Here is a 19,284-nt window from a genome sequence, read left to right as displayed (position 1 = left end):
AAAATGTGAGTAAACTCCCTCCTTGGGAGCCCTTCATAGAAGGTACAGAGAAAGGTCTCTGGTCATCTGCCATGAAGGTATTTTCATAGCCCCATCAGCTGGCCCACCTCCAGTTAAACCTGTAATCAGCATGGGAAACAAGCTCCTTCAGCCTCTGGCTGCACTGGGAACTTGGATTACCCAAACTGTTCTCCAATTCTGGCTTTCCCAGAGCACCCTGTGCCCCTATACAGGGACTTCTCTGCCCTGGGGAAGCTTTAATATCCAAACTTCAGCTTTAAAAAAAGAGGGCAGGCAGCCCCTCTGACAGGAAGTTGTTTGTTTGGATCTGCATATCAGTCTCAAAGTGGGGAGAAACTTCTCTGACAAGAGTTTGGTGCCTTTACATCTCCTCATCATGGGATTTCCCAACTGATCCCAAAACCTCCCTCTGCTACTTTTAGGGAAAGGAGTGGCTGATGTTCCAAAGCCAGAGCATCCCCTGTGACTCTACTGTTTCCTGGTTAACAGCCGAGTGCAAACGCCTGATATCCTTTACCCTCAGGTTGTGATAGAGCCATTCACCCTTCCCTTGTTCGAGCAGACATAAATTATAAGATAGGCACCTGGGCAATTGCAAGCATTATAGAGCCATGTGATATTCCACCATCCATTTCATCTTCCCCTTCAGACTACACTAGAAAAGAAAATATAATACTCTACTGCAGTTAAAAGAGCTGCCAATATTTTGCACTGCACTGTTTAGTGCCAGAAAAGGGCTCCATCATGTTTTCTAATGTGACATGACATTAAAAAGGCTCAGTGGTGGAAATATGATTTTTGCCTCTGAAAACCAACACATAACACTTTCTTGGGAGGCACTTTTATTTCTCTCTGTCTTGACTAATTCTCTTGAGAGTCTTTATTCTGTCTTATTTCTCACTGCATTTCAGTAATGCTAGTAGCCCCCACCACCCCACCATGGTTCAAGATATCATGCAGCACTTCGCCTCAGTCTGAAGGATTTTGGAGCAGATATCAAAACAGTGATGGGGAAATGCAAAGCATCAGTGGATGAATACCAGGCATGACATTTCAGCATCCTTGTCTCAGCATCCTTCCTCATGGTTGCACACTTTACTGCCTCAGATTTGATTCTCCCACCTGCCCATCACTGTACCTTGCCTTTCTCTCAGTTCTGTGCACATGTCATGTCATGTTTCAACAATTAGGGCTTGTGTTAAAATCTTCCAGAGAACAGTGCTGCCTCACTATTCAGCATAAAAGTATAAATGAAAGGATGGATTTGACCCAGCATTACTGAAGATTCAGTGCTATCCTTATTTTCTTTAACATTCCTTTGGCTGATCATGTCAGCTGGGAGAAGTGCTCAAAGACAAGAAGGAAAGCAAATGTCAGTCCTATATTCAAAGAGAAGTCAGGGAATTATAGGCCAGTTGACCTCGCATTCATCACTAGGAAGGTGATGGAGAAATTAATCCTGGAAACCATATTCAGGCATGTAAAGGACAAAAAAGTCAGCAGTAGTCAACATGAATTCACAAGGGCAAGTCATGCTTGATCAATGTGATGAATTTGTGAAATTACTGACCTGGTGGACAACCAAGGAGTAGTATGTAATGTCTGTGTAGATTTCAGTAAGGCTTTCAACACCGTCTCCAATAACAGGCCCAGCCACTCAGACTTTTCAATCCATTTACGCATCCAGTGCAGAGGCTGGTGTTCTGTGGCACAAAGTCTAGTTGGACTCCAGTACCTAGCAGTCCTCTTTAACAACCTTCATTAATGATCTGGATGACAGGCACAGAATATCCTCAGCAAACTTGCTGGTGACACCAAACTGGGGGGTGTAGGTGATGCACTGCAGGATAGCACTGCCATCCAGAGGGACCTTGACAAACTGGAGAAATGGGCTGGCAAAAATCTCATAAAGTTCATCAAAGGCAGGTGCTACTTGCTGACCTAGGAAGGAACCCCATGCACCAGTAATGTTGGGAGCTACCTAGCTGGAGAGCAGCTTGGCAGAAAAGGATCTGGAGGTCCTGATGGACATGAAGTTGGACATCAGCCAGCAACTTGGTGGGAGGGGGAGGAAAATGCCTAATAGTATACTGGGCTGCATTAGAAAAATTATTGCCAGAAGACCAAGGAATGTTGTCTTTCCACTCTACTGAGCACTGGTGAGGCCACATCTGGAGTGATGTGTCGACTTCTGGCTCAGAATCACAGCATATTCTGAGCTGAAAGGGATCTGCAAGGATCATCAAAACTCCTCTGTAGAAAAGAGATATGGGCATATGAGAATGAGTCCAACGAAGGGTCACAAAGATGATGGAGATGATGAACTGGAGCATCCTCCCTGTGGAGAGCATCTGAGAGAGCTGAGACTGTTGAGTCCAGATAAAAGGCTCAGGAGATCTTATCAATGTGTATAAATACCTGAAGGAAGAGTACAGTGGGGACAGAGCCAGGCACTCCTCAGTGGGGCCTGGTGACAGGACCAGAGACAACAAGCACAAACAAAACAAGTAGGTTTCCTCTGAACATCAGTAACTATTTCTGTTCTGAGGGTGACCAAACACTGCCACAGGTTGGCATGGGGGATTGTGAAATTTCTCTCTGCAGACATATTCAAAAGTCATTTGGACACAGTCCCAGCTCTAGGCAGCCCTGCTTGAGCAGTGGGGTTGGATCAGATGGGCTTCAGAGATCCCTGCTAAACTCACCATTCTGTGATAACACGAGGTATCAAAAGAACCGACAGTGTCAATGTGTCTTAGCAATGTCTTTGGGTTTTGAAGTGTATGACATTGTTGGCTGATTTTTTTTGTGTGCCTTTGGCCAGATTCTGTCTTAGACTTCCCCAAATCCTGATTCCCTTCACTCTCTGTAGCCTAAGGTTTCCATGAATATATTTCATAAAGCTATTCTGCTGCAATGCTTGAGTAGTTTCTACTGATTTGGGTTATTGCACAGTGGCTATGCCAGCACAGACAATTTAGCCAGGTCACAAACTTTGACAAATGCTTTGACTCTTACAGTCTACATGCTATGCCATGTAGACTGTAAGAGTCTCTATCTTACTTCAATCCCAAGAGAGTGTGGGATTAGCTCTTGCAACAAAACTCCTGTGTTCTGCTCTACGGAAAAAGTTACCAGGACTCAGTTTTTAAACAAGAACATCTCACAGACATGCTGCATGCACAAGGAAATCAGCCCCAGACACCCAACTTCCTTCAGCAGGGATCTGCAGTAATACATTGTACAGGAGTGTTCTGTACAATGGAGTGGAAGTGTGTATTTAATGTACATTTTGCTAAAACCACTGCTCAGAGGTGTTTGAAAAGCTGTCAGAGTGTAGCAGTTGTGAATATCCCTCTCACCCGTGCTCCTTAGCAGCTGGTGTTCATTAGCCAGTCTCAGCAGAGCAGAGTTGTTATTAGCATTAGATAATCTCCAGTCATAAGAGTAGGCTTACCACCCAATAAACTATAGGGTCCAGATGTAAATTCAATCTGCTTGTAAAGCAAAACACAAGTCCACACGGCTGTGGCTATTGGGGCTGGAAGGAGGGCCTGAGAGGGTATATCCTTTTACTTCTGCTCAATGTGGATGAATGAGAAATTGCATGTTTTAAAGTAATAAAGAAGATGAGCAAAACTGGGAAGCAGACACTAGGTCTGTTTGCCCAGGCCATCCTAGCCAGCATGTTTTACTCCAATTTGCAGCTTCTCATAGCAGTAGGTGTAGTTTCCAGCCTTATGACCATTTTGTGCATCATCAGTAAATACTCAGAAGGGATTGTTGTCCTGGCAATTGTGATGATTTCTTTTGCTGCTTTTTTCCAAGTCCCCTGACCTTGCCATCACTGCAGATAGATATGCAGAAAAAAGTGTATGCAACAAAACCAGGGCACTAAATGCCCATGACAGAGGTATTTCAGTATTGGCATTTGAATGTGCCCTGCAGGGAAATCCAGGCTTCTCCTATGGCATGTCAGCAGCCATGAACAAACATACTGTGCTCAGCTTGAGTACAAAATATTTTAAATATTAATTCTCTTCAGCCTTTCTGCCTGAATACCAGCTGCAAAGCTATTCAGTTAGGAGCTCAAAAAACAGTCACCAATGTATGTCTTTCTTTAGAGGGCAAACAATTGCAAAAAATGTGGACTTTGATAGCACCCTCACTTGAACTGTAACAGGGAAGATATCTACAACACTTTCCCAATGAGATTTAAGAAGTGAAGTGTCTGAAGTGTAAAGGAAACATTTTTCTTTAGGCCAACAGAGCCAGGAATAGTTTTCTCTCCTATTTTGTACAAGGAAGATGTCATTGGGCATTCCCTCCCCCTCCACAGTTCAATATCACCTCTAGTTAGTGGAAAAATAATGTAAAGAATACTGGTATCACCCCAGCAGTTAGACTGTGGTAATGAAGCAAGTTTTCACATTGATGAAGTGTCAGGTGGAACAGGGGGGTGTGCAGGCACCTGATAGTAGTCAGAAAACTGAGTGTGGAGAAACTTCAGTGGGGGCTGAACTGAGTTCTCAAAATTTCAGGGAGAAAATGTAAAAAGCCGATGTCACACTATGTAGGGGTCAAAGAGAAAGGCTACAACCTGCTCAACATTGCACAGAGGGTTTGAATGTCCCTCTGGAAGTCTTTTGTTTCACAAAGGGGGAGTTGTTTATTTTGAAGTTAAGTGTATTTGCCTGGAAATAGGATATTTGTTACTTTGGAGATTATTGATTCCCGCTGCTAATTCCCTATTTGATGTGATAAGCCTCTTTATAGCATTCCATTTGTTTTGCTGTGGAAATATGTACAAAGGAACAACAGAAAGAAAGCTTTTCACTTTGTAGTCCAAATTTAACCTCCAGGTAATTATGTATATCTCGGTAACTTCAAGAGAAGAAAAGGCAGATGGGACAAGAATTCTCCTGAGTAAAAAAAATTTTGTCATGCTTTTAGGCCACTAGATTTGAACCTAAAGGTGATTGTATAATTGTGGAATAATCATATGTAATATCTTTTCAAAATAACAAATATGCAGTTTCCTAAGGCATGAGGTTTTTTTGATTTTAACCAGGTAAATAATTTGATCTGGTTTTGTTTTTAAAGCTAGACATTTTTGCTGTTTTCTGTCTCTAGTGCTGCATGTTTTCACTGATGTTCCACGAGATGCCAGAATTTTTTAAAAAATTGTTTCTGACTTTTGCTAACGCATAGAATCAGAAGTTGGCTCTGGCAGTGAAGGTGTTAAATACACACTGGCTGGGAATTTGTATAATGGGCAAATCTCTGAATAGGGTGGTGAAACATTACATTTTCTAGAAAGATAAGAAATTCTTCTGCAGCTGGTGATGCAGATACATAAGAATCAATGTTGTAAAACATGTGCAAAGACCTGGTCTGACCAGCAGGTATCCCATTAAACAGGAGGAATAACTGGGGCACCTGCACCAAAGTTTGCAATGCAGGTGCTGGGGAGAGTTCTCCTTGTAATCCACCTCAGTAGATTTGTGCTTGGAATCACTATAACAGTTATTGGAAGGAGAGTTGTGTCTACTGGACTTGGCTGAATAATGGATTTTTTTTGCATTTGGTACTCAAATGGAACAAAATAATTAACAAGTGGAGTAGAGAAAACTAACTAAAAATAGCAAGCATCATTAATTTTTTTATTACACATGGAAAACTAGCATTTCAGGTCAGAATTAAATATGTCTAGTGCATTTTTAATGCTTTTTAAATTGTATTGGGTTTGAGAAAAGTGTATCTAGTGAATTGGTTTTTTTTCAGCTGAAACTACTCACTAAGTTTGACCTCACCTTGCAGATAGTTTCTGACTTTCTAGAACTCAGTTTTCCAGCAATTTTAGTTTGTCACAAACATTTCCGCCAGTCCTAATTCTTAATCTTCAAGTGAAAATTTTAGGCACAGCCCTTTGCAAAAAGTTACTACTATTTATCACCTGCCTTTCATGAAGTCTGGGGATCTGAAATCCCACAATCTGAGGAACTGAAATCCCTCTGTCACAAAATAGTTAATTGCTCTTAAAGCTCTCAAATCTGTTTACTTCCAGGAATTTTCCACTTCAGTAACAAGACATAGTATGGGCACCATGCTATTTCCTATGCATCTTTTCTATTAGAAACGGAATTATTGTGATTTTGAACTGCCAACTTCTGTTATAAAAGCTTTTATTTAGAGTTCCTATATTGTGGCTGTTCCAAGTCACTGAGTATTTTAGCTTTTGATTCATTTAGCAGAAAGAGTGTGAGCTGCTTTTTTTTTTTTTTTTTTTTACATTACCAGTGTAAAGTGCCTTCTTGGAGATGAATTTTATACTTGCACTATTGTTCATTTGCCTTTCTTCATGCTCGCACTGGTAACATGGTCTACAACAAACTAATATGCTGAGGGGGTGTATGTGATACAGGCCAAGAGAGCTGGGGTTGTTCAGCCTGGAGAAAAGAAGGCTCCAGGGAGACCTTAGAGCAGCCTTACAGTGCCTAAATGGGTTTCTTAATAGAGATAGAGAGGGGCTTTTTACAAGGGCATGTAAAAAGTGTGGACAAGGAGGAATGGCTTTACACTGAAAAACAGTGGATTTGGATTAAATATGAGTAAGAAATTCTTTTCTGTGAGGCTAACGAGACACTGGAACAGGTTGCCCAGAGAAGCGAGGTACTCTCGTCCCTGGAAATGTTCAAGGCCGGGTTGGGTGGGGCTTTGAGCAGCCTGGTCCTGTGGCAGGAGGGTTGGAACTAGATAATCATTAAGGTCCTTTCCAACCCAAACCATTCTATGGTAATTCCTCTCTCTGTACTTTGAGTGGTATGTAGCTGCTATGGTAACAGAGGAGACTTTATTAAGTTGGCTGTGTATATGTTGAGATTGACATCAGCTTGCTGGTGAAGTTCCCCACCTAGATTTCCTTCTTAAAATGAACAGCTTTTTGCATTTTGGATAGAGATTTTCCATGATGGTCACAGATTACTTGGACTGCCAGGCAAAGTTGGTTTATTTGTTTACATGTTTAAAATATTCCTGGCTTGATGTTTTAGGGTTAATATTGTGTTAGTGCATATGTGAATAAGAAGATAAGGTGCTGCTGCTTTTTTCATTAAGCAAATTCCTTATTGGCAGCGCTAGAAGTGTAACATACCTGCTAATGCACAGGTTGTGTCAGTCACTGTGGTCCACAGAGGCCCATCGGGGATCTTGAAGGTAAGTAAACTTAGGGAAGATGGTTCCTCCATGATGTGTTTCAGCCCTCAACCCTTCCTCAGAGCCAGCAGCTGCTTCTCAGGGTAGGTTGCATTAAAGTTTGTGGCAGCAGATTTCTCAGAAGAGGATCCTTAGAAGAGTGTTGCTGGGGAAGATACTGGGGCTTTAAAAATTTTGGAGAGTGGGGCTGTACTTTCATTGTCACCCCCTCAGCCTCCCTCCATGTTTTCTTCCCTGGTCCCCCAGAATATCTTCCCACCTAAAGCATTGCTTTTTGTCTCCATCCCAAGGCCATGCCACATACACAGAGGAATAACTGGTTTAATCCTATATCAAATATGTTCTAACATCCAAGCTTCCCTGAGCATCAGAAGCCAGGGTGAGGAAAATTCCAATAGAGAAAGGGGATTCTGCTCTTCTGGCTCATACTTGAAGATGGTTTTTCTTTTAAGAGTGTAGCTAATTTTTATTTACTGCCGTATGTATGTTTGTTCACAGAGACTAAGCAATAATACTTAGAGAGATTTTAAAACAACCATTCAATAATTCCTGTAGGTGAAGACAGCAAGCATATCTGTTCAGCGTAAATTGATTATTTTTGGTGCCATTTTACTCAAGTCATTCACAGATTGACCTTGAACTGTGAATTAGGATATCTGTAGCTTTGTAAAATCAGCTTTTAATTCAATATTATCACATTTGGTGAAGCAAGTGTCTTCTCACAATGCTGTATAGACAACAGAAGGACAATCACTAACATTTTAGAACATTTTCTTTCTCTATTACAATGGGTCCTAACATCCATCTGTTTTTTCTGGCATGCTTTAGATTTTCAACCAGCATTTTTCACTCTGGATATCTAGTACTCAAAAATATCCCGTTTTTATTGTTCCAAAAATACATTCTTGAATTAGATACATAATAAATTCCCTCTTCTAAAAAGGATTGTTCTTTGTTTCCTAGTGCAGTTGTTGGATATTTTGTTCTTGCAACTATGGGTTAGAGATTTGAAAAGTAATGCTGCAAAGCTTGTGTGGTATAGCTATCTTAATTTAGCCATGCCTTTTTTTTTTTTAATAATTTAAACTTACACGAACATATTTTATGTGAACAGCTAGCATTTGGCTGAGAGCTTTGACGTTAATGGAATAGCACAGTAATGAAATGGAGCAGGCTCCATTTTAGAGCTTGAGGTGTGAGGCATGGTCTTGCAATGTTCCACAAACCAGTAGGAATCTCCCAGTTATTGAACACAGGGGAAAAATCTAGATTTGTATGTCTATCACTGCTTGGCATTATCTTTAGAAAAGAACAGAAGTAATTCCTTGGGAAAATGCAGGTGTCTGCATTGTTATAGTGGTCTAATGGAAGACTGATTACCTGGGTATGTCATTATTCACAGTGTTTCTAGTTAGAGTTATAGGGCTATCTACTCATTGCTTCATTTCTTTTGGCAAAATACAGAGTTCATGGCCCAAAATAACTCTGCTTTATTTGGGTATTTTAAAGAAATTTGTTCCATATATGATGAACAAGATTTTAACCTTATGCAAACATAATTAATTGTCAAAATCTACATTTTTAATATGATTTTCTCTTCCCAGGAGACCTACTCTGGCCAGACAGTTCTTTCTCAGGAAGTTTGTAACTTTCCAAAGAATAAATCAAAATCATAATAATTCAATCCCTCAGTGAGCTGAACCAGAAAAAATGGCATCATTTGAGCCATGACTCAAGAATAGATTTGCATGATCTAAAGAATGGGAAAACAAATTGGTCAGTTGTAAGAGTTTTAAACAAAGAGCCAGCTTGGTTATATTTCTCACTATACACAGATGCTTGAGCAAGCAGAAAATTTGCTGATTAGTTTTCCCAAAAATCCTCACTGCAATCTAGATTAATCGGAGCTTTAAAGTCTACATTGAAGCTGTTTCTCAACACAAAATCAAGTCTGGGATAAGGATAATTTTGGGGGGTAGTAAATGATTGCTTAGAGCCTGAATTAAAGTCTGAATAATTTCAGTTGTAAATCTGATTTTCCTGTAGAGCCCAGCTGGAAACACAACTGCAGATGTGTTATGGGAAATATAATTTGGTTGGCTCGTATTCCAGACTGTTCTGTACTTCTTGCAGTGCACTAATGCTGAGCAAAAGTATTGCCTCTCTCCTCAGGGTTATGGGACTGTTGTAGCTATCCTGGATCAAATATCAAGGGAACACAATCAAAAATCCAGGGAAGACACTGGTATACTAAGGCAGAAGTAGTACATTGCCAGTAAGGCACCATCAGAAAGTACTTTTATCTTCAACTGATACTTAGCAGCTTTTTAGACTTCCACCAAAAGCAAACACTTCCTACCAAAATTGTCTAACTGGTTCTCTGTTAAACCATCCCAATGGTGTTTCACCCATTTTCCTAGGGATGAACAGGCATCTCTGCCCACGTTGGTCTGCTTTAGTCATTGCCACAGGCTTCCTTTATAGCTGCAGAAGCATCACCATCTCCCAGAGGCTAAATATTTTAAATCAACAGGGAAGTGGAGAGCAGTCATTACATGATAACTGAATCGTGGCAAACACTCCTTATGGTTTTATTGCTCTAATTTCTCAGAAAAAGGAGTTATAAACTGTATTATCATGACTGCTACCAGGCGACTTGTCAGTTTACCTGTGAACTTAAAGAATGTAATAATCCTACAGATTAACAAACATCTTAATGGAGTGTAGTACAAGAATTTTATTGGTATAAAACTGTTACACTTGCTTCTTTGGGTAGAGATTTTCTATTTAATATGCCTTCAGTTTATTCACTCATTGATAAAACTGCATTTAATCCCATTTTATACATCCTGTTTAGGAGAATGATAGTCCTCTGTAGACGCTACAGTCTGTCTGGCAAAATCTGTGTTGACACTTCAGAGAAAGTGAACTTCCAGGCTTACAATTATTTTTTGCTCATTGTGCAGTGATGTGAGGAAAGGAGGTAATTAATTCCTACCTTCTGCTAACAGTTAACTGGTAGAAACAAATACAAGATATTCTTCTCTTCTATTTTTCCCTGAATTTTCTGTACATGGCATGGGAGTGCAAAAAGCCCCTGACAGCCTTTACTTCATCAGTTCTGCTTTGCTATCTGCTATCTTTTGGAGAAAGGCAAGGTAAATTAAGACTCATTACTCCCATTGAATTTTCCTCATGTGGAATTATTTTGCTGATGTAAATCAGCACAGTTCTACTGGCTTCATTCATGCTCATTTATATCAACTGAAGAGCAACATGACAAGTAGTTCTTTGTAGCAGCTGGCTTCTCATGTGCCCAGCTCAGATTTACTGCTCTGTTAGAGCAATGTCTAGGGTAGTATGAACGCAGTTGCAACTGATTAAAGATATTTGCACATACAGAATTAATTCAGAAGTTGCTCCAGAGGTTATGCCCCACTGTGCTCAGAAGTTATTTTACATCAGGTTGACTTAAGTCATGAGGAACAACTGTGTGAGCATGACTTGGCTCAGAGGTGCCTTGGGGATATTCTGGACATCTCAACATCCTGCTGTGTGCCTTGTCATGTCCACCAGTCCTGTTCATGGTTCCTACACACCAGATGTCACCATTCAAGCACTGGATTGCTGCTAAATTCTGCCTTTCGTGTCTGCAAACATTCACAGTTAATATGTCTGCCAAGTGTGTGGGGAATCATTTTCCAGCAAGCCCTGTGTTATATCCAGCCATTATACTTGCATGTGACCCCACACTAGGCTCTTAAATTCTCTTGTCCTCTGGACAGAGGCAAAGATGAATTCCTGGTACACAGAAAACACATACCCCACATCATCCTGTTCACACAACAAGCTGGATGGCATGAACCAGCTTTTTCTTGGAGCTCATCCACAGCAAAAGAAGAGATCAAGGAGAGAAAACCCAGGACTCCTGGTAGGGGACACCCTAGGCGGCCAGGAGCATCTCACTTCAAAGGTGCTGCCAGACAAAAGGGCTGCAAAAATCTGAGCCAAGGCCCCACAACGGGTTGGCTGCTGTCCTGAGAGCCCTTGGGGAGTGGCCACACTGCAGAGCAGGGTGAGTGTCACTGTGTACTTCATTTGAGTGTTTTGTCATGCCCAAGGAGATGTTTTTCCTTTTATTGTTCCTGCAGAACACTGACACATGGAGCAGAAACTTTTCATTCTGAGTTCTCATTTTGCTGGGGAGGCTCCAAACAGTAGCATCAATCAGTGAAAATGCTGCCTTTCTTTCCTGTTGGTCCCTGAGGAGATTACACCCAGACCAGCCAATATTTGAGATCTACAGCAGTTGATTTTGCATGATGGTCCCTTCTGACCCCAAACTCCTACTTATCTGCCAGAATGTGACCAGCCCAGCCCAGAGCAAATTCAAAAGAACAAGCAAACAAAAAAAAAAAAATAAAAACACCCAACAAAATAAGCCTCACTATACACTGTCCTTATGAAGAACTGCTCAGCTCTTATTGTCTAACACAAGGAGTGTGATGCATTTGATCATGCAAAGAATTTATTCAGAAAATTGGTTTGCTGTCAAGTTTATCTTTTTAAATGTGAGCAAACTTTTTTTTTTTTTTACTGACAATCTCATTTGGATATTATTTTTTCAGTGAAATCTCAGCAAAGCTTTCCATATGTTACCATAAATCTTAGGACAGTTTCCTTTGTAGTAAAACCTTTGTCGCAGAGTATTTGCAAAACTGTTGCAATCAATATTGCAGAAATGTATGGAGTATAAACCAAGCAATACATTGTAAAGCACAAATTACAACAACTTTTCCCATCTTATTGAATGCCGCCTGAAGCATATTGCAAAACTGTATGGATGGCACAGTGAAGGTCAGGCACGTTCACACGTGAACATTCTAAATACAGAAAGTGCTGTCAGAGGTGGTTACTTGTTGAGGTCTGTCTCCCCTGTTCCTTGGTCAGACACCTGCACTCAGTTTGATGGAACAGCCAGAGTTACCTTTCTGATCAACAGCAGCACCACACATCTCCCTCCATCCTTACAGTTTGCACCAGCAGATCCATTCTTTGCTGTGGCACCAGGTTCATTCCTCACCTCCATTTTCTCCCATTTATTCCAATTGTGCTGCTAATGAGACACTTTTTTCCTAACCTGTGGCCTCCTGACTGCCTCATGCAGCCTGTGTGATGTTAAATGAAATAAGGCACAGCAGTAAGCCAGCAACCAAACTACTGAAATCAACCTGTGCAAGCTAGGTGGGCTTTATTAACAACTTTTTATTCTGGGCAGGACAGGAAGGAAGGCAGAAGAGGGGAGCTATCACCACTGATGTTTGCCAAGGTCAGAGCTATATGCTAGAGATGGTTTACTGAAAGTAAGTGTGGAAGAAAAAACCTGTGTCTTTGCAGCCATAGTAATAAAGCAAGAGCTGCTAGCGTTTCTTGATTTACATTATCTGTAACTGGTATCAAGATTTTCAAAGATTAACAGAGATGTCAAGAGCTTTCAACATCTGGCAAGCCTAGAAAGTAGGCAGCAAGAAACAAGAGCTTAGATGGTGCTGTTCTGAGGAGCTGGTGGAGGTGTTTGTAAGCCCCAATAGTTTGGGGGCAGAACTGTAACAGCATGAGACAGAATTAAAATAAATGAGCAAGAGGCCATGAGAAGAGATAATCTGAGAGCTTGGAAAGGAAGGTCTGTGGAAGGGGCTGGGTTTATTTGAAGAACTCATCAAGGAGGGACTTGAAGGAGCAGGAGCAGGCTCAGACAGTCCCAAAGGATGATGGAAATTGGAATGTAAGAGCAGTTCATGGAGATGAAAGCAGACACTGGTACTGGAGCCCAGGAACTTCTATTCATGGCTTCTATTCATGACTTTGTTCATCCTCCAATGCTGCTTTACTATTTGCACTGTAAGGACTAATTAAGATTTTGTTCTACTACAAGAATACCTTGGTTTTTCCTACTGCCTAAGTCACATTATTAGAAACTTGGGATTATAAAACTCCAGAAGTGATTGCTAATCCATGAATGAATCTATCCAAAGTGGCATGGCTTTTTCTGCTGTGCATCACTTAAAAGTGGCAGTCACCATTTAGGCAGGAGTTCTCTGCAGACTGAAAAGGGTGGATAATGGGATCTACAAAGTAATTTGACTCTTGATGGAGAACACAGGTATCCTTAGTTGGCGTTCACTTGGGGCCCTACCAGACAGTGTGGGGAAGAATCCCATGGTCTATAGGTCCTGAGCAGCACAGGAGTAGCAGGCACAGATAACAAGGGCATACTTGGAGAAAATCTGTCTTCTTGTGTGAAAGCAATGACATGGTAACATGCAGTGAAAGCTTAGTTTAACTGCATCTACTTCATGGCAGGTACCTCACTAAGCCAATGGAAGATGTGATCCTTGCTGCAAATCACTTCTGTAGGTAGATAAAACTTCTGCCTTCCATTAGACATGTCCTAGTGTGAACTGTTCATGACAGAACAGTGTCCTTCAGTCCCTGTTTTCTTGGAAACTGGATGACTTTTGGGGAGGGTTTTTTTCTTTCTCCTTTTACTATGATATTTGTTTCTGTAGAAGCCATCCACGTGCTGGATGGCTGAAGTTCATCCTGAACATCCCTCCGATACATTCTCTTGAAAAGCATCATGACATGGGGGATTAAAAGCATTTATAATACAGTTCCTGCAGACATGTGCGTGGGGCTAAAAGTGGCAACTTTTTCTTTTTTGGTTCTCATGTGATTCTAGAAATGAAGTCGTTTTAATTGCTTCACAGTCCTAAGGCAAAGTCTCCTATTAGCCATAGCTACTATAGCTTAAAGATGTTAATAGCAAGCACTTGAATAGCATTTTTGTCTTCAAAGTACTTTGCAGACATTCTTTACTTCTGAATTAAGGATCAGTTTCTGTCCCTTTTAACACTTTTCTAATGAGATAAATGTTCAGTCAGCTGTGAGAAAGGGACAAAGCTCCTGACTAAAAATTCTACACTGAAATAGGGCTGTGTTCTGCTGGTTTGTTTTCATGGTGTAAAGTGCCCCCAAATGACATATGGCTGGTATCACCTCTGCTGATGGCAATCTTCAGACTGTAAAATCAGGTGCCTGTAAAACTTCTGTCTTCAAACAGCTGTTGTAGGAGGTGGGCTCCTACCCAGTGCTTGTTCAGCCCTGTTCTCTGCACACAGTGTGAGGGGCAGTGGTCTTGAACTAGCATACACGTGAGCTCCTGGCTCTGGAGAAAGCTGGGGGTGCATATGCACCAGCAGCTTAGCCCCTCTGTGGTGAGGAGCCATTGTCAGACATCTCTTGTCCAGCCTTGAAGAGCCAGCTCCATTTCAGGGAGCAGCTGTGCCCTGGGTTGGGGAAACATTCATTGCAGAAGGTGAAGCCATGCAGCATTCTTATCATTTCCTATCAGAGCCCAGTAACCAGTTACTCACAGGGAAACTGGTCCAGTTGACAGAGGCTGGGGCCCCCAAGCTGGAAACGTCTCTGAGTGACCAAGTCTGAAGGAAGAGAAGACTCTGTTGTGTCATTGGTATCCTTGACAAAACACCCATTGACTTGGATGAGAGTATGAGGATGCCCAACAGTGCTGACTTCTGATGTCATCTCTCTGGTTTACTTTGTTTTGCAAAGACCCTTTTGTGCTTGCTCTGTATTCTGAATATTCAGGTCATTCCTATGTATAGAACCCCCATTTGTAATTAGATTGTGGGTTTTGTTGATCCTATTATGTACAGGTTTCTTAGCAAGTCACACTGATCCTTCAATATAGGATTTAATAAAAGCCACAAGAGGAGGAGGAGGGTTGCTATTGTTCTGCCCTCAGTGCTGCCAAACAGTCCCTTGTTTTTTCTGTGTCTGTGTGTTCAAACTCTGTGTGAACCAATGGGGCGCAGTCAGGAGGCTGGCGAGAGGGCAGCGACAGGGTTAGCTGGATCCTAGCTAGAAATACTTGTGCAAGTCAGGAAGCAGGCATGGAGGGAAGGAAATTAAGTGGAGACATCTGTGTGGCTTAGCTTTCAGCAGCTCTGCCTGGGGTAGAGGTGGGAGAGTCATGCCTAAGATGACATAACGTGTTTTGTCTTTCGTGGGTTGGAAACGGCGGAAACTGCGAAAGCGAAGCGTGGTGTGTGTCACGCATGGTCCAGGCGTACCAAGTACATAATGGAGCAGTGTCAGTGCTTTCTGTTCTGCCTTTCACACCCCAAAGTGACTCTTCAAGGCAGAGAACTGAGGAGAATATGATATGGTTCAGAAACTGATCTTGGACTTTTTTCGCAGGCGACTGAGCCAGAGGCCAACTGCTGAAGAATTGGAGCAGAGGAACATACTGAAACGTAAGTCCTGATTCTGCTGACATTTAACCTGAAGCCAGATAGTTTGAGTTAGATTTTATACACATTTGGTGGTTTTTATAAACATCAACTATTCTCTGTAAGCATCACTGATAATAATTAAAACTAATAAAGGGCATTGTAAGTGCAAATAAGAGTGAAAGTCTGTAATAACATCTAGATCTGGAGAAAAAGTTCCTTAAAATTAGATGGAGAAAAAATCCCAGGTCTTGAATGGCATTCCAGACAGGGGGTCAGTCATCCTGAAAAGCTTCCTTTGAGATGATTATCCCATTGTAAGTTAGTAAAGACATTAGGGCATAGCTCAATTAGCTTTCCTAAAAATCTCCACAGCAATCTGTGCTAGCTGGAGCCTTTATTCAATTTAAAAAAGAATCCAGTGTGACTCAGGATTATTCCCCTGAAACTCCCCCTTTAAATCAGCAAAAAATTTGCTGGTAGATCCTCAGCCCATGTTATTTTAAAGGAACAAAATACCACTCAGAAATCCTGAACCAAGTTAGTAGATACATTGCCACTGACTTTAAGGGAAGCTGGACTGAGTCCAACTTTCATAACCTCATGAATGAACAGTTTCTTTACTTCCATGGAAGTGTTTTGAATATTTAAAACAAAACAAAAAAAAAAGCTGTTTATCTAATTGTTGTTGTTACTTTGGAAACAAACAAAAAAGTTCTTCCCCCTTTAAGTTAGTAAATGCATATTTCCAGGAAAATTTAAAAAAATTACTACATAAAAAAGTATTCCAAAATGGTACCTTATACATAATGTCTCCTTAGGCAGGTCCATAATTCACATTCTCTTGTTTGAATAGCTGCATTGTATATAACCATAAAAACGTGGTAGCAGAAGATTAATTTTCTGAAAATCAGCAGAATTCATTTTTCAAATACTTCAAAATCAAATTCTTAACTGATTAATGATAGTGTTAATGCCCAGCAGGGTCTTTTCATCTGTTGATGTTATTACACATGGCAGTCAGAGAAAGAGAAACACCACTAGGAATGCAAAGAGGAGAAAAGGCTGGACAGCAGAGCGGCATGGGCAAGCCTGGGGCTGCTGCACAAGCCACTTGTTTGGGACCAGCCCTCTCTCAATAACTGTGCTCCTACTGTCTACTCCTAACTCCAGTGACTGGCTGCTGGAGGAAGTCAGGGACAGAACCTGGGGAAATATTTGGCACATCCAGCTGTGATTGTCTCACCAGGGTGTAGCAGAACAGCTGGAGAAGGGAGGACCTGTGACGTGACTGATGTCAGGCTCAGGCACAGAGCCACAGAGGCCAATTTTCTGGCAGCTCATGTTGTCATCCTGGGACCTCTGAACAAACACGTCAGGCACCACCTGGCACTGGTGTATGACCAGCAAACACTGCCCTGGCACTGGGGGAGGTGGGCTCTTGGGCTTTGAACCAGCATCAGCAGAGACCACCATCTCCAATGCTGGGTGCCTTGCAGCTATTCCTTATGGTCATGTTGCCAAGCACAGCAGTCACAGAGAGCCCTAATGGTGTCTTACATTTTACAAGAATTACCCCTAGAGTAACATCAGGGTTTTTTTGAATTGAATAAAGGCTCTTAAATGACATGGATGTTTGAAAATATTACCCTGAATCAGAACAATATTGTATTTTCTACATGGAATTTTTGTAGCTTGCTTTAGCACAGATCTGCCCCAAAACATGTGTGTCTTGTTAAACAAACAGCTTCCTAATTACAGGGAAGAGTAATGTGGTATTTCCAAGGTATTGCAACTTTTGGTGAACCACAGCAGGAAAGAAAAGAAATTAAATTTTTTAAACATGCTCTACCCCTGAACCAGTAAATATAAGTATTTTCTGGTTTGTACATAATTTTGTGTCATTTCCCTAGACTTCTGAGAAGAAGCATGATAATAAATATAATGGAGTGTAGGGAAAGAGAGACTCAGGAAGAGCTAATAAAAAGAGTACAAATTCTCTGCATAAGCAGGTCAAGCAATTTGCCAAAGCCCAGCCCAGAGCACACACAAACACAAAAGAAAACCTACCAAGCTGTCAGGTAGACTAAACAGGATTTTCTCTGCAGTTAAAGTTGAAATCTCCTGATGAAAATTTTGTGTCTGGTACCATGATGTTCCTATTACATGAGTAACTGCATTACTGCCCATGCTGATGGGAAAAAATGAGGCAAAACATAGTTGGACAGCCAGTCTTTATACACGAATTGAATGCTTCCTAGGTCTGTTCTACTGCAATAATTATGAGTTATCTTTACAAGGGCAAAGCATCCATTGCCAAGTTCTGCTTCTTGCTGATAGCAACAGTGAAATCACAGCACCACAGCAAGGAAACAGAGCAGAGACAACTGGCTCTTGTAGGGGCTCCTTCATTGAAGTATATCCCATTCACAGACTCATATTTAGGTCAAGGGCATGGAGTGGGAAGAGTCCAGGCCTGCAGGGTTAGTTTGAAGCCTAAAGAACACTTTGCAGTTATACTTGCTGTCCAAATGTATAGGGAAAGATGCCTCGATCCCCCATCATGCACCACTCCTGTGCCACTTCACAGGTGGATAAAAGTAATCCAGTTGTCAGTCTGGCACATTCAGGTGTGCCAAAAATTATGGTTAGGTGGGTTCTGAATGCCTCAAACTGTATTGGGGGGACATTTCACATCAGCACAGAAATCAGGTATGAAAATTGCACCTACATCACCCTGACACACAGGTTTAGAGAAACAAAGAATGTCCTGAACACATAAGATAAACTAAAGTGTCAGCTCTGTAGCTTCACAAGATTGTCATGACTTAACTTCAAAGACATAGGCTAAAACAAAGTCACTTTCTAGTTTTTAAGGAGAATGTATTCCTATTTTTCAGCTTTTACCTGTCTTAAGTCATAAGCCTGCCTGGCTGTCTCTGAAAGTGGATGGCTGGGCTGAGAGTAAGGAGAAGAGAAAATTATTAGATGCCAAGGGCAAAAATGAATAGCCATTACTAAGTTTTATACATAACTCCTTGGCTGCTTGCAGTTTTACCCTGACTCTGTGTGGATTCTCTTTAGTTAGTGCTGTGTCTGAAAGCAAGAATTTGTAGGACCAGCTCCTCCAAATTTGAGACACAAAGGGAAGAAAAAAATTGCTAGAGGGTCAATTGCTAGAAGACTATCCAGCCCAGTAGGGACAAAAAACATTGAAAAAGAAAAATTACATTTATCGGTGTAGGTACTCCAGTGACTGCTTAAAAAGACAGTTGTGACTCTCTGTTGTCTTGTATTCTTTTTAGCCCCCTACTGGTTTCCTTCCTTCTGAAAAGATAAGCAGTATTTTTAATAAAATGGCACTTAAAGATCAGAACTTTAGTGTGAAACATCATAACATTGACAGGTTCTTTGTCCACCTCAGTGGAGATTCCCCAGTCTTGATGAAGTCAGTGAGCAGTTGTGATAGCACTGTCAGCTCTACTGTCCTGAGCAGAGAGAAACCTGGTTTGCAGCCTAGCCCTCCTCAGCTGCTCAGAGGCTTCTGTGGGCTCTAAACCTTAGGTCTCATTTCTGTGTGGGGAAAGCCCCAGCTGTCTAGTGAGAGTGCTGGCTTGTGCTCTCACAGATGAAGAAGTTATTGCTGGTGGATTTTCACTGCTGCTCTGCAGGACATGCCTGTTCCATCTGCAGGATCAGCAGAGAGGAACGTGGAATGCCCCCTTGAGTTTAG

The 19,284-nt window shown here is 41.4% G+C and overlaps 1 protein-coding gene across 10 annotated transcripts in view; it reads left to right on the top strand.

Moving 5' to 3' along the window:
- PHACTR1 (phosphatase and actin regulator 1) overlaps window positions 1-19,284 on the top strand; it is a 299,599-nt gene that overhangs the window by 262,401 nt on the left and 17,914 nt on the right. For all 10 annotated transcript variants that reach the window (XM_021536498.3, XM_021536496.3, XM_021536503.3 and 7 more), the window contains one exon: window positions 15,520-15,575. In XM_021536498.3, coding sequence (XP_021392173.1) covers window positions 15,520-15,575 — 56 coding nt within the window. The remainder of the gene's footprint in view (window positions 1-15,519; window positions 15,576-19,284) is intronic.

The sequence above is a fragment of the Lonchura striata genome, chromosome 1 (assembly GCF_046129695.1).
Source record: "Lonchura striata isolate bLonStr1 chromosome 1, bLonStr1.mat, whole genome shotgun sequence".
NCBI classification, from domain to species: Eukaryota; Metazoa; Chordata; class Aves; order Passeriformes; family Estrildidae; genus Lonchura; species Lonchura striata.
This window is presented reverse-complemented; position numbering and strand designations above follow the sequence as displayed.